The sequence below is a fragment of the Thermobia domestica genome, chromosome 1, assembly GCF_964235325.1.
Source record: "Thermobia domestica chromosome 1, izTheDome1.hap1.1, whole genome shotgun sequence".
Classification (NCBI taxonomy): Eukaryota; Metazoa; Arthropoda; class Insecta; order Zygentoma; family Lepismatidae; genus Thermobia; species Thermobia domestica.
In genome coordinates this window covers 123,130,682-123,145,374 of record NC_137454.1, presented here as the reverse complement: position 1 = coordinate 123,145,374, position 14,693 = coordinate 123,130,682, and the positions used below count along the sequence as shown (strand labels likewise).

At 32.3% G+C, this 14,693-nt stretch overlaps 1 protein-coding gene across 2 annotated transcripts in view; it reads left to right on the top strand.

Moving 5' to 3' along the window:
- Positions 1 to 205: 205 nt before the first annotated feature.
- Positions 206 to 14,693, top strand: part of LOC145666569 (uncharacterized) — a 43,345-nt gene continuing 28,857 nt past the window's right edge. The window contains exons 1-3 of one of the 2 annotated variants that reach the window (XM_081733923.1): positions 206 to 330; positions 10,357 to 10,447; positions 14,033 to 14,199. In XM_081733923.1, the coding sequence (XP_081590049.1) occupies positions 10,399 to 10,447; positions 14,033 to 14,199 (216 nt within the window). In that variant the 5' untranslated portion in view covers positions 206 to 330; positions 10,357 to 10,398. Of the gene's footprint in view, positions 331 to 5,418; positions 5,506 to 10,356; positions 10,448 to 14,032; positions 14,200 to 14,693 lie in introns of those variants that run through there. The other variant, XM_081733933.1, reaches the window with a different exon arrangement.

The following is a 14,693-nucleotide window of genomic DNA, read 5'->3' as shown; positions in this document are numbered from 1 at the left end:
AACAGCACTGAAAGTACACGATATTTTCATATTCTAAGAACCAAAATCTGTTTATCTTGTGCAAAAATAAACAATTTAGTCGCCTCTGTTTTTTTCGTTGACAGAATGGAGAATGATCTTTGTATCTGACTCTTGAGTGCTACGTATATGGTCCAATGAACAGTGCGTAGAAGAAACTTCTGAACGCCATGAAACTACAAAATTTTTCTTTTTCGCCTTCGCACAGTAAAGCGTTTTCTGGACCAAGTATTCTGTTAGTTCATCTTTTGTACCAATATGCGAAAGTGACATTTACTAAGTTTGTGCTGTCTATGATTTTGTATTGCGAAGGTATAGTTGTGTTACTTCTTTTTTACCTTGTAGTATTCGTTATGGAGTTTTCTTGATAAGTGTCGAAAACAATGTTAACCTTATCGTAGCTCCTGTACTTCGTTTCCATTTTCTTCATGAATACTTCTGCCAGATATTCGCAGTTTTTGATACCTTTGCCTTTACTTATGTCAGATTGAAGTTCTAGCACATACCATCTACGACTGCAACTGAAAATGATCTTTTATCAGCCGAATCTGCTTCCGAATGGAGTTGATTTTGCTTTGAAACTGCTATTTGATGTGATAGATTTCAAAATCTCAATCAGCGTACTTTTTCTGGAACATAGAATTATTGTACCCTCAGAGTTAAAAGTGATATCAAGTCAGCTGACAACTCCGCCCAAAGGTAAACGGAAGTAACTGCATTTCGCGCCATTTTCGTGTTTTTGTACTACATGTATTATTTTAAGCTTGTGCATGTCCTGGTTATGTCATTGTTGCCCTATTATGCCTATCAAAAAGGGAATATAAAAGAAAACAAAAGTTTTTAACGTTAGCGTAAATGATCAAACATTACCTTTTTTACTGCTTTTCTCAAAACGAGCAAAACGTAGATATTTCCTTTTACCTTTGGGCAGCAGCGGGATACATTCCCATAGTTTCATGTAAGTCGATATCACGCTTTGATGTGCTTACAAGAAGTAGTCGAGATAATAGTGATCTACCTGCCTTGAATTATTTGATGCTGTAGGTTTCCTTTACCTTTATTTTTCTCTTAGCATTAGAACACAGATTTAACTATTCTTTTTGATTGGGTCCCATAAATGTACGGTACAGGTTTCAGATATCAATCTTTGATTTTTTTTTTTTTTTTTAATCTTCATATAGTTTATTTCCAAGGAAATGAATGTTAATGCAGTTTGACTACGGGCATATAATGTGAAGTACTCACAAACTACCTCTATAAAAATCGTTGCGGAAGAACAACAGCATTCTGAAACATGGGTATTTCGATAGAGCACATACTAGTTCTTAAATGAAGTCTTGACCCGACTACGGTAGGTCTCATAATTTTAGAGCTATGGACCTTTAAAGTTCATTTTTTTTTCATGTTTTCGACAGCCTATAACTCCGAAAGGAAGCATTTGTGCACCCAGGATGGTCTATACTTTTCGTCTTATCTTGGTGTCAGGAATCACCTCCCAAACGTTGTCGGTGTTGTTTTGAAACGCCCTGTATAAGTTCTACATAAAGTTTAAAGGTTTAAACAACAAGAGAAGCAAACGGTGGATACCATTAGTGGTAGATGACCTTGGTGAACTTATGAATCATATGCCTCATTTGAGGGGTAAAATGTGTTTCCTGGACTGTATGATCTTGAAATTTCAGAAAAATTAGCAGCCGCGCCGCTTGGAGAAATCAAATTACATCATACAGTTCACAATTGGCGAACATTTCAATTTTACTCGATATGTTCATATTCCACAATGATTGAATACCAGTCTGTCTTTCGTATAGAGAAACTGAGATATTCCATGCATATACTTTAGACTAGTTTTCGTTTTGTTATTCCACAGAGTTCTTCTCTGGTGATTTAACGGAGATTGAAACAAACGTCCTTCGTAACAGTATAATCAGGAGCGTCATTTTAGATTTGCTTGGGGGGGAAGGGGGAAGACCCCTTGATATAAGTAAATTTTCGCGTTTTTCACTGATTTACTACTATTTTATTGATAAAATCTATGTAAATCTCAAATTCAGGGGGGTAATTGCCCCTCCCTGACCCTGAGTACGGTATAATATATATGAAGGTGATAGATTGTGAAAGAAACAGTTGAATGAGAATGTGGGGGAAATAGTAGAAATCCGAGCAAGCCCACGGATATGATGTTGTCCACCACAAGCTGACATGTACTGATATCAATCGATCCAAGGACCCCTCGAACCAGAGATGAGCAGTGTACCACTAAACCACCATACCCCTAGTAATATTAGAAGTATGATATAGCAATCATAATATATATTGGGTCTATATTATTTATTATTTACCTAAATAATAAATTTACCTAAATTTATTATTTAGGTAAATTTTACAGAAGATGTACTGTTTGTAATGAAATGATAGCTATCTAAAACAGTTTTGGTCGACAAGGTAAGAAATTTAATGTAATTTGCTATGCTTGTAATTATAAAAATCGTTAGCTCTCTAAATGAGTTCATATATGTGTTCTGGGAATACAATTTTTCAAAGCGATTATGGTTTTCGCTGATATGCTAAATGCAACTATTTGCATGGCGTGCTCATTTACGAAAATAAATGATGCACTAAAAATTTTATGAATAATCAATAAAGGTCGATCCTATGGGCGCCCGCAGGATATTTTCCAAGGGGGGGCAAGACACACACACACAATTGCAAGGATGAAACCCAACAAAACAAAACTTCATTGCTATCAGCACCACGTCAGCAAAAGAAACAACAAAGAGCGAAATTATCTTTTCAAATCAACTGACGGATACCATCATTCAAAATACTTAGCATTGCATGCAACATCAGGCTGAATATAATTATTACTGAAAAAATATGAAACATCACATGAGGGAGAGAAGTAGATTAAAGTCTTAGGGATGTATTTGACTAAATTTTGTTACTCTAAATCATTTAGTGAATGTTGATTTTAAAAGTAAACTATTGTCACCAGAAGAGCCTATAAATGTTAACCTTTTTCGAAAATCCAGGAAGGGGCAATTGCCCCCTCTTTCCCCCCTCTGTGGGCGCCCATGGTCGATCCCTTCGCTCCAAATTTGCAATCAGTGCATACCTAGTATTGTTATTAAACACTACAACAGAGGTAACATATTTCAAAGAGAAAAATACTTTCAGTGACAGAGCTAAAATAATTTACCATTTATTAAACAGTGTCTAGAATAGGGATGCGCACGAGACGAGTCGAGACAGGATTTTCCTGACAAAATTAGAGTTGAGACACGGCTCTTCCAATAGAAAAATATATATTTTTCGAGTCGAGACATCACTTTTACAGCATATTTTCGAGTCGAGACAGCCATAAATCTTGTCTCGTGCGCATCCCTAGTCTAGAAAACACAACGAAAATGTTTAGAAATAACATAGGAATGTTTAGGAACCTAATTTCCTATGTGTTTAGGTTTGATTCATTGGAAGTTGATACTTCCTTTTTGCGCCAATGCTATGTGAGATTGATATATAACATAGGGGTGGATCTGAACCAGAGCTTTGTTCTTTTCTCAAGGCTTGATCCTTCACCGGGTATCAAACCCGGAACCACCAGTAGCGCAAGTACAAGTGTTAGCTATTTATCACGAAGGGTTGTATATGTTTATGATATTCGTATAAAATGCAAAAAACATAATATACTGTCATTCGTAATTTCCAAGAATTTTGTGCCAAATAGTTGAAATAATGTTGCGATAACGTTGTTCAGCTGACGTTTGGAATGTTTCTCTTCTTTCGAAAACATTTAATAGCAAATTTGGATTCCAAATATTATTTTCTTTATATGCAGTTTTCTTTCCAACTTGTAGTATATGTGATAGAATAAAAATACCTTTCTCAGTCTTTTCATGAAATTAGATAGATCAAGCTTTATAAACTGGGGAGAGGGGAGAGATTTAATTATAAGTTTCAGTTATTGAACATTTATTTAAAAATAACTCAGAAGTAAAATAAATTTGAGAGTCTAATGATTGAAATATATAAATGAATTCTTTTTGGCTGCTAAAAAGCGATTAGGTTAAGTATCAACTTTGTGAAAATTCATTTAGGAGGACTTAGCTATATCACAGGCATCTAATGATTTTCAGTAAACTTGTTAAGTTTACTATTTAAAGCAGTGAGAAATCGATTTTGTTAAGTCTCAACTTTGGAAAAGTCATTGACGAGCAACTCTAGAAAAACGAATGGAGAAAACTAATATTGAACTTCATTAAAAACAATAAATATAATATTTCCCAATACGGAAAAGAGATTTAGTCATATCCCAGCTTATGAATACTAATATAGGGTGACTGTTAGAAAACCCATTTAGAGATCTAACGAGTTTTATAAATACTAGCATAGCGAATTACATTTATTTGTACCCTATCGACCAAAGCTCTTGAAGATATCTATTATGTTATATCAAACCGAAGCGGATACAATTACCATCCGTGTAAAATTTAGTTTTTTTATGGCTATATGTGACCTTAAGTATGTTATTTTTGCTATATCAAACTTTTAATCCTAGTAGGGGCACGGTGGCTTCGTAGTACAGTGCTCACTTATGTTTCGATAGATCAACCTCAAAACCTGTGAGTACGTAGCGAACAAACTCATGTTCATGGGTTTGTTGGGGATTCTCCTATTTTCTCCATATTCTCATTTAACCAATTCTTTCGTAATTTCTCACCTTCATTAACCACTGTCTCTTTTAGCTCGGAAAGCATAACCAAAGAACGAAAATCTACAAATGTAATTTCCTTTCGTTTCTTTCGTTTTTTCAATATTACTTTCCATTTTGACAAATCAATGATATCTCACGCAAAATGTTCTCATCACTGAGAATTATTCCAGTAAATAACGAACAACCCGAGATTTGTAAAACTGCTTTAATTCAATTTTTGAATTACTCCATGAAATTTTCGAAGAGTACTGCGAGGTTAACTAATTTATTGTAAAAAATGTGCCCGGGAACATAACGGAAGTTTTCTTCATGTCTGTTGCAGTGTATTTTTTTCTCTTTTCTTGAATGGAATTAACTAACAACCGTCATCATAGTTAAGTGATTGACAAATAATATGAAAAAATCTTATGAGTAATTTTCTTTATTGTATCTAATATATTTGTCTGTTTATTGTCTGTAATGCTCATGAAATCTCCTTATCAGTATATTCATCTTGCAAACAATTTAGTTTCTTTTACCCTTATCTTTATCATCTCCTTAATTTTGGTAGTTGATATACAAGACAATGACACCATCTACGATCAATTTAACTTGTATTATCTTGTTGACATAAGTATTGTTTAATGATTACTAATTCATTTAAAGAAAAACTAACAATTGAACAAAATAGTATAAATATTGATGTTTAGAGGGTACATGCATCTCAGTTTGCTTTTGAATTTGTTCTTTCAACAGTGCTGGGCTATTTCTAGTTATTGAGTGATACATAAGAGGTAATGTTCAAGCAATGAAACCAGTGTGTAAAATTTTTTGCTTCTAGTGCGTACGATGTGAAATGCGTCAGCTTATGACATTCTCCTTGCTTTTGGATGTTATACTACTCAGATATTGTTATTGTGTAGTTTTGTAATGAGTCTCTTTTTCAACATTATTACGTTATATTTTCTTTCTATTTCCTTACTAAAATATTTAGAATTGAATTGGCCTCTAAATTTTGAAAGAGACATCACAACTTGTCTTTCTTTCTGAAGAAAAGATAAAATATTCGTTTTCTTGTTACTCTAATTTCTCCCTTTTTCTTACTTTTTGTTACTCACAGTTTCTCGTCTACCGTGGCTTATTCAATTTTACACGAAGACTAGAAAGTAACTTGGAAAGAATATTATTAATAATTATTAATAATAATTAATTATATATATATATATATATATATATATATATATATATATATATATATATATATATATATATATATATATATATATATATATATATGATTTAATTCCAGGAATATTTTAGGATTAATATGTAAATTAATATTTTAATATTTTGAATAATAAGATCTTGAGTTATTAACAGTTAATAGTAATAGAATGATTCAATCATATATTGAATATAGGGTATTTTTTTATATAATGCTTGTAAATTCAATAGCAGGAAATAACTTTCCACATGATACCTTTAGACGGAACCAATTTCTTACGATAGATGGATTTAGACCTTTTCCATTAGCATGTTTCGAAACCAAATCGATTAGTTCTCAGCACCTAATCACTTCGTTATTGTTCGTTTATTGTAAGAGGACTTTCTTGTAGATACTGCATGTTCAATGAATTAAAACCTGTATTCTTTTAGATTAATGTCCTATAGTTGAATCGTATATGCTTCATAGAGAATACTCACATGCGTATTAACTGTTCGTTTAGTTTTGAAACAGAGAATATTTCAGCATATGAAACTATCACTATAATTTAAATTTTAATACAAACTCTTCAGAGAAATATTATTTTTACCGTATAAATGATAATTTCAGTCGTCATTATTTTATAAACCATAATATGTATTTCTTGCCAAATACAGTGCGGGTAATTAAATTGAAACATCTGAGACGGATAATAATGTCGCGAAGTTAGAAAAATACATGCTGTATAATAGAATGTTAATTGGAAAGTTTCTGAGAAATGATTCTCGACTAGACTGAAAAGATATGAGGAAAATACCAAGAAGGATCTTAGTGAAGGGGCTTATGAGCAATACAAACGGGTTTGGTTCGGGAAGGAGAGCATACAATCAGTGGCGTAACTAAAGGCTTGGGGGCCCTCCCGCAGACAGCCTCGAGCGGGACCCCTTCTCTACGTCCCACTTCACGATTTGGGGGCCTCCTGATAGCTTGAGACTCCCCCACAATCCGGGGTATGCGGGGCCCTTATTTACGCCCCTGCATACAATATTAATACTTTCCTTCTGTGACATGAAACTTTTGATCATCTTAGACCGTAGAATGTGTTGGTTAGCTTTTACCTTATGAAGATTTATTATTATTATTATTATTATTATTATTATTATTATTATTATTATTATTATTATTATTATTATTATTATTATTATTATTAAAAAACACTTTCTTGTAACATTGTAATAGCAGTGTAGCCAACGCATATCACTGTAGTATCGAACTTCGTTTAGCCGTAATTCATTTCTCTTGCTTTACAAAATACAACTTCAACAAACTGACACAATAGCATGCTTTGTTTTACCTCTTTTTCTTTAGAAAAGTTAATAGTATACGTCCAGTTCTTTATTTATTTACCATACAATATAGTGAAAGTTCATACTTTGACAAATGTTATTGTAATAGAAAAAAATGATTGTTACTTTTCTCTCCCCCTCTCTCTTTTATTCACACACAAAAGGAAACAAAGAGAGAATAAAATACTAATAATCTTCCACTGATTTCATTTGATTTGATTTTTGAGTTTAGCGTCCATGGTGGATTAATTTAAATCAGCCTGATTTAAATCAGGATTTAAATCAAAATTTAAATCATTTGATTTTTAAAAATAAAAATCGTTGATTTAAATCAAATCCCGAAATAAATCAATTTAAAGTGAAAATAAATAAAATCCCATTTCTGTTTTGTTATTTTGATTATAGAAGATAGTAATCATAATACAATGAGACGCAAATGTATGTATATTACAGTACGAAAAGGAGTGTTGCATGCAGAGAATGATTAGGAATCATTCCGTTTTGAACAGGTAACGGGGCAATCGTGCTTTCTTCTGTTTGTAACGTAGGGTATGTAAATCATTAACTATTTCACCAGGGAAATCACCATTTATCATTTAAGACGAAAATTATTTTCTGTATGTGCGTCTGTTTGTTTGTTCCCAAATAATAGGGGCGTATTTAGAGGGGTCCGATCCCCTCTCCGAAACTTAAAAATTTTAATTTTATAACTATAGCCGAATTTAAAAGGCATAATTAACATTTAATACCAGTTTTTAATGTTTTTTCTTCAGTTCGCGACTTGTATTATACAAAAAGATTTGATTTAAACAAATAATAAATTTAAATAAAAATATCAACAAAAATGATTTTAAAAAATCATGATTTGTTTCCACCCTGTTAGCGTCCCTTTCAGCAGCAAGGCTATATGAAACGTGCACCTACAGCTTAATGTGTGATCCAAACCACATGAGCTCAGCCAGGAATTGAACCTTCACTCCAAAACCGCGTACCCTAATCACTTTCTGCTAAAAACAGTTCAGGAACTGATAAGAAAAAATATATCATACAGATAAATTATCTATCAGACATTTTTCTAAATATGTCAATGTTATGAAATTTTCTGATCATATAAAGATGATATACAGATATGAAATTCATTAACAAGTTACGCAAACATATTGATAAAATAAATACACAAATTGAATTTCTGAAGCTGGAAGAAAATTCATTGCAAATATATTTGTATTAGGAGTGCGACATAAAATGTTAAATGAATCAACCATCTTGAAACAATACTTTTTTTTTTTTTTTTTTTTTGGTTAAGGAATTTTATTTCAGTTATTTTAGTAGAGTTCAAACAAATCACACTCTCGTTTGTAAGTCGTTATTGGAAATAATTACGTATTAGAAGTGTCCAGTAGTTGAAAATCAATTTCTAAACACACTTGAAATAATAAGTTATACCACAGTGCGTATCTAAAAGACATCTCTACTATGCCTATAGGACAGTTTTTGAACATTTGTTATCTCCAACAGGAGATCTATTTTTTGTTGAATTCATAAATCAGGACAAAATATCCTGCATTCTTGAAAGTATCTTTTTATATAGATGTATTTCTCGTGGAAAAGATTCCTATAGACTACAAGTGTCTGTAATAAATATGACTGTGAGTACACTAAGTTTTATGAAATGTAAAATTATTTCAATTAATATGGCTATATACATTTGTGTGTTTTTTCTATATAATTTTTGTACAGTAATGTAGGACTTCTGGTAAAGAGTAAGTCTTCAATTTTCAATTCGTTCTATAGTTCACAATTTTTGTCACGAATGCAACTGCAGAGTCGGAGACCTCCATTCTTCGTCTCTAAGCAGTGCAGCCTTCGTTTACAAGGTGGCGATAGTTCAGTCGCAGTGCGTGAATCATTAAGACGTGTTTGTGACACTTCCCGGGGACATAGAATTTTCGGTTGAAGAGCAACATTTAATTGTGAAATCTCCTACATATCTGGACGTTGTGCAGCTGATACTTATCAAAATTTGGTGGGTGGGGTGGTGATAGTACTTTTCCAGAAAACACTGTTAGGAAGTGGGTGCGTGAGTTAAAAAAAAATGCAATCGAGTGTGAAAGATGAGCAGAGGTCTGGACGTCTTAAAACAGCATCATCTGACGGTAATATTACCCATGTTAAAAATGTCATCATGGAAGATTGGCATGTCACCATGCAAAAGAGATTTCTGATACAATGGGGCTAACAATAGGAGCAGTAGATCGAATAATTACAAACGAGCTGAGCCTAAGAAAAGGTTCGTTTTGCTGGGTTCCACGATTGCTTAATGACGATCAAGAAGAGGCAAGGATTCGATCAAGTGATGTGAATTTGACACGCCTCAGAAGAGATGGACACAATTTCTTGGAAAGTGTTGTAACAATGAATGAATTACAAATTCCATTATTCAACCTAAAAACGAAAAGTCTATTCAGTGGAAACACAGAATCACCACGTGCCAAAAATTTTGTCAGATGGCATCCAATGAAAAGGTGTTGTATGGTATAATCTGGGATTCCCAGGGAGTGATATTGTCCCACCTTGTTCCGAAAGGTCATAGAATTTTGAATGAGTATTTTTGTATACTTTTGGATATAGAGATTTTGCCAAAATTGACTGAGAAACGACTACAGATGGCGAATGGCAATTTCATTCACTCCATGGACAATGCACTTCCACACTGAGCTCATGTTCTGATCTCACTCTTGGCTGACCACAGTATCGGAATTATGTCACACCCATCCTACTTACCAGATTTGTCCCCGAGTGACTTATGGTTATACTCAAACTTCAGGTATTCTCTTTGCGGACACCATTTTGCCAGCAAATCAACCCTTGGAAGTGCTATTCTCCAGTGTCTGAAACATACCCCCAAAATGACTATGCGACATACTACACAAAGTGGACGGAAGAAAAGCAATGGTGTATTGATAAAGAGAGAGAGTTTACTGAAAAAGAGACCTAAGTTAGTTATCTTTATTTCCTTGTTTTTGGAAGTTAGAAAAAACTACAAATACTTTTGGTATTCATCTCGCATATGTATATAGTTCTCTTCATTTTAGAGTTAACGCCAGCTTCGAGGGTAACACAAGAAGGAGTTAATCATGGTGACGGACGCAGTTACGTTTACTGTGAACGGAAAAACGCATGAAGGTAAAGTAACTTTTCGTTTTGATCCTTGCTTGTTCATAAAATCTTAAGTACCTATTAATCCCAAAATAAGGTTAATGTTCGAGTACTTTCTGATAACACAAACAGAAGTAAAGTATATATATATATATATATATATATATATATATATATATATATATATATATATATATATATATATATATATACCGTATTTACTCGCGTAATTTTCGCACTTTTTTAGACGAAAAAATTTGTTTTGAAACAAGGGTGCGTAAATTATGCGGGGGAAAAAATTAGCCACATCAGTGAACATCGTTTAATTTTTCCCCAGTCCAAATAACACGAAAATACCGGTACACATTTTCTTTGTAGCAAGAATTGACAACAAACAATTAATTCTAAATTTGTAGAAAAATAACATTAAAAAATTGATGAAGTCGTGTGGTTTCTTACCTTACAAATCACTGTCAAATCCTAGCGTGCGCAAATTACGCAAGGAAAATAAAATATACAGAAAATGCCCTTCAAAATTGGGGTGTGAAAATTATGCGAGGGCGAAAATTATGCCCGTATTTACGGTATATATATATATATATATATATATATATATATATATATATATATATATATATATATATATATATATATATATATATATATATATATATATATATATATATATAGTCAATTGGTACTAGTTAAATGTGCTGTTTGTTACTGTATCAGATATTAATTATATTAACAACTTAAAATACTCTTCTTAACAGTTTATTACACAAACAATGATTTCGTGCCCCTCCATGGCTCACTGGCTAATGCGAGTGATCCCTGATACAATACCAGAGTAGTCTTTTGGATCCCACTTTAAACTTTAGGTTCCGTTTTACAGCCATGGTGTTGAGAAAAATGTTAAGCTCCAATTAAATAATTAATGATTAATATACAATTATGTTTCTTATGTTTTAGAACAACAACTAGCCGAAAGCATATTTAGTTTGGATGAATTCAATAGCTCCGCCATACAACGTTGCAAGCAACAATTTCTGTCATATTGAGATTTAAAAAAAAAAAAAAAAAAAAAAAAAAAAAAAACATGGCAAACGACATTCCCCACCACGTGGGTTACGTCTTTTTGATATATATAAAAAAGCATAGTTTGAAACTGAAAAAGTAAATTTGAAGCCTATACATAATCAACATATCGTTTGCCTTTTCGATTTCTGCAAAATTAGATTATTGTCACTTGCAACGTTGTTCGGCGGAGCCATTTAATTAAAGAATTTAAATTATTGTTGTTTGCTTTTCTAGACGAAAATCACTGTTTATCTCTTATTACATTGTAGGAAATCTTTAGCTTATATTGTAAAATATACTTCTGGAAAGTTGTAAAATTACAATTTGGTAATGAAAACTTGAATGGAAAGAGTAGATAGGAATTTTCCTCTTTCTATAAAATTTAATTGTTGTAGGCTAATTTGAATACTGAAACTCTTAAGTTAATTTCTTATATACTAATACTAAATATACTTCGAAACTAGTGAGTTTTCATCAAGCAAGAAAAATGTGCTTCGTTGGTTTCAGCAAATCATAAGTAGAAAGAATCCATAAGTTTTGTTTTTTATTACGTTTCCTTATTGTCAAAATTAATTAATTTCTGGGGAAAACGTTTCCTACTGAACGTTGTTCTGAGGACACATAAACAAGAATTATTTGTGAAATTGTCTCATCATTTACCTTCGTATCGCTCAAATTAACATATTTTTTCCATGTGTATTTATTCCAAATAGCAAACACTGATTTCTTTTATTGCATAAACTTTACTAAGTTCAAATCCCAAGATTGATTTTTTGTAACTCGTGAATCAATGGCTTGTACAGGAAAATGTTTGATATCCATATGAAGGTCTACCTCCTTGCAGAGGTCTGCACGGGCAGGAAATTTTAGCCGGCCCGTGAATTTATAATGTGAGACCCGACCCGAGTCCGAAATATGTTATAGCATTTAGACCTGAGCTCGTATGATAATCAAATGAGCACGGAATAAGCCCGAATTACAGAAACTTAGTAATTAACGCAAAATTGAATTTTTATTTACAGCAATTAGAAGTTTAATTTTGCAGTTGCGCTTTAAAAGTTCTCCAGAAAGAACGGTTCGATACATATCGTTGTACAGTATATTTACAAAGTTAAGCCCGAAAGGGCCCTAGAAATATGGTTGTATATTTAAAAATTTACTACCCGAGCCCGGCCCGGGCCCGAAGTGATACATGCTTTGTAGGCCCGAGCCCGTGCAGACCTCTACCTTCTTGCCAAGCTTCTTCAAACTAGGTTGGTTTCTGTAGATTGTGTACGAGATACACTGCCTTTTTGAATGATTTATTTAAAAGAACGAAATATAACTCTTTTGCACATTATGTATGAAAGTAGAAATGGCGTTTACAAAATACGGAAGAACTCTCTTGTCGGTAGAAATATACCGTTCAAAAGTATGATGTGTGTCGGTAAAAATAACAAAAAGATATTTAAATAAATGAGAACAAAAGAAAAATTTAAAATATTCCTGGATGATTCTTCATTAAGTAATATGATATTTACCACCATTTAGCCATAAACATTGACAGCAGTATTGGGACTTTTAAATCATTAATGTGGTTCGTTTAAGTATATAATGATGTTTGCTTCTGTAAATGACAACTTTTATCATGGAAATTATTTTCAGGAAATTATGTATTTCAGGAAAGTTAGATTTTTAGGATTTAGATTTCTTTTTCTTTTAAATCCTAGAATCAACTGTACGATTTTATCGCCGACAACCCCCTTACACATAATTTTTATTAAATTATTTATTGAATTTTTAATATTTTTATTCTAGTATTTTTTAAATAAGTGAATTTGGTTTGATAGAAAATATCTGATATTTCTAATTTTCTTTGAATAGTTTTACGTCTTGAGTAGATACTGTCTACGCTAATGTTCACTGGCTTCACCAAAAATCAAATTGTTAACCTTCTGACATTAGTAGTTACAACATGTCTTTCATCCATGACAGTATGTAACAAAAGAAATAGGATAGGGTAGTTTAGATTGAAAATTTGTTTTATGTTATCAATGCTACCATTCATATTTCTTGCAGTTTATCCGTATTATGGACTCATTTTATTAGAATCACGCTGCACGGGCCTTATTAAGAATGTAGTGTTAGTACTTCCGTCCGTTCATTAGTCCACACGATAACTCTTTAGCGAAAGGAAAATTTTGAATTTTGTTTTTTGCAGTAGACAGTTAAAGCAATAGGTTAACATATTAAGGAAACGGTGACTTTAATGTGTTGTCTCTGTTAAAATTCATAATATTCCCTTGCTTCTATGCAAGCTATACACTATGAAATAGTTGTTGCTGTCCATAATTAAAGGCTATGCAACTTTTCTTACTGCAAAAAGTTCATTAACCTTTTTATTAGCATCACTCTAGTAGGTCTTAATGTTAATACGTACGTCTTTTGCGCAGTCTTCTTTACTGTCTTCACGAGAGTTTATTTTTATTCTAACCTTACAAGAACATCTTATATTATCTTAAAATACTGGTATATTATTTTTTTACTTGACAGTCAGAAATATTCCACTTGAGACACCCTTGCTGAGATACCTCCGCGATGAAGCTAATTTGACGGGAACGAAACAACTTTGTGAGGAAGGAGGATGTGGATTTTGTACAGTATCTGTTAGATATCAAGATCCTGTGTCTGGAGATGAAAAGGTCCAATCAATCAACTCTGTAAGTATTATCATGCTCATAGAAAACTGTACTGAAATATATATATATATATATATATATATATATATATATATATATATATATATATATATATATATATATATATATATATATATATATATATATATATATATATATATGAACATACTTCCTGAAATAAGAACACTATAATTCATCTCCAAATATCCGTGTGTTGAAGCTTATATCCTTACAGCTTAAATTGGAATCCGAATTACATTATCTTCTATCGGAAATTGAACCAGATTCTCCCACGCCGAAGGCACGCACACTAACAATTTCCCCATAAAGGAGCCCTAAATATGCGATTGTCGTGTGATCTTATTATTTGATTTGTAAACAAACATAATAATCTAAACTCGAAAGTGTTTCATTATAATAAATATACATTCCTCATTGTAAAATAAACTTATGCTATATCGTCTGTAATTATAACCATTAACAAATCCTAATGTAATGATTGTATTTGTTTCTTT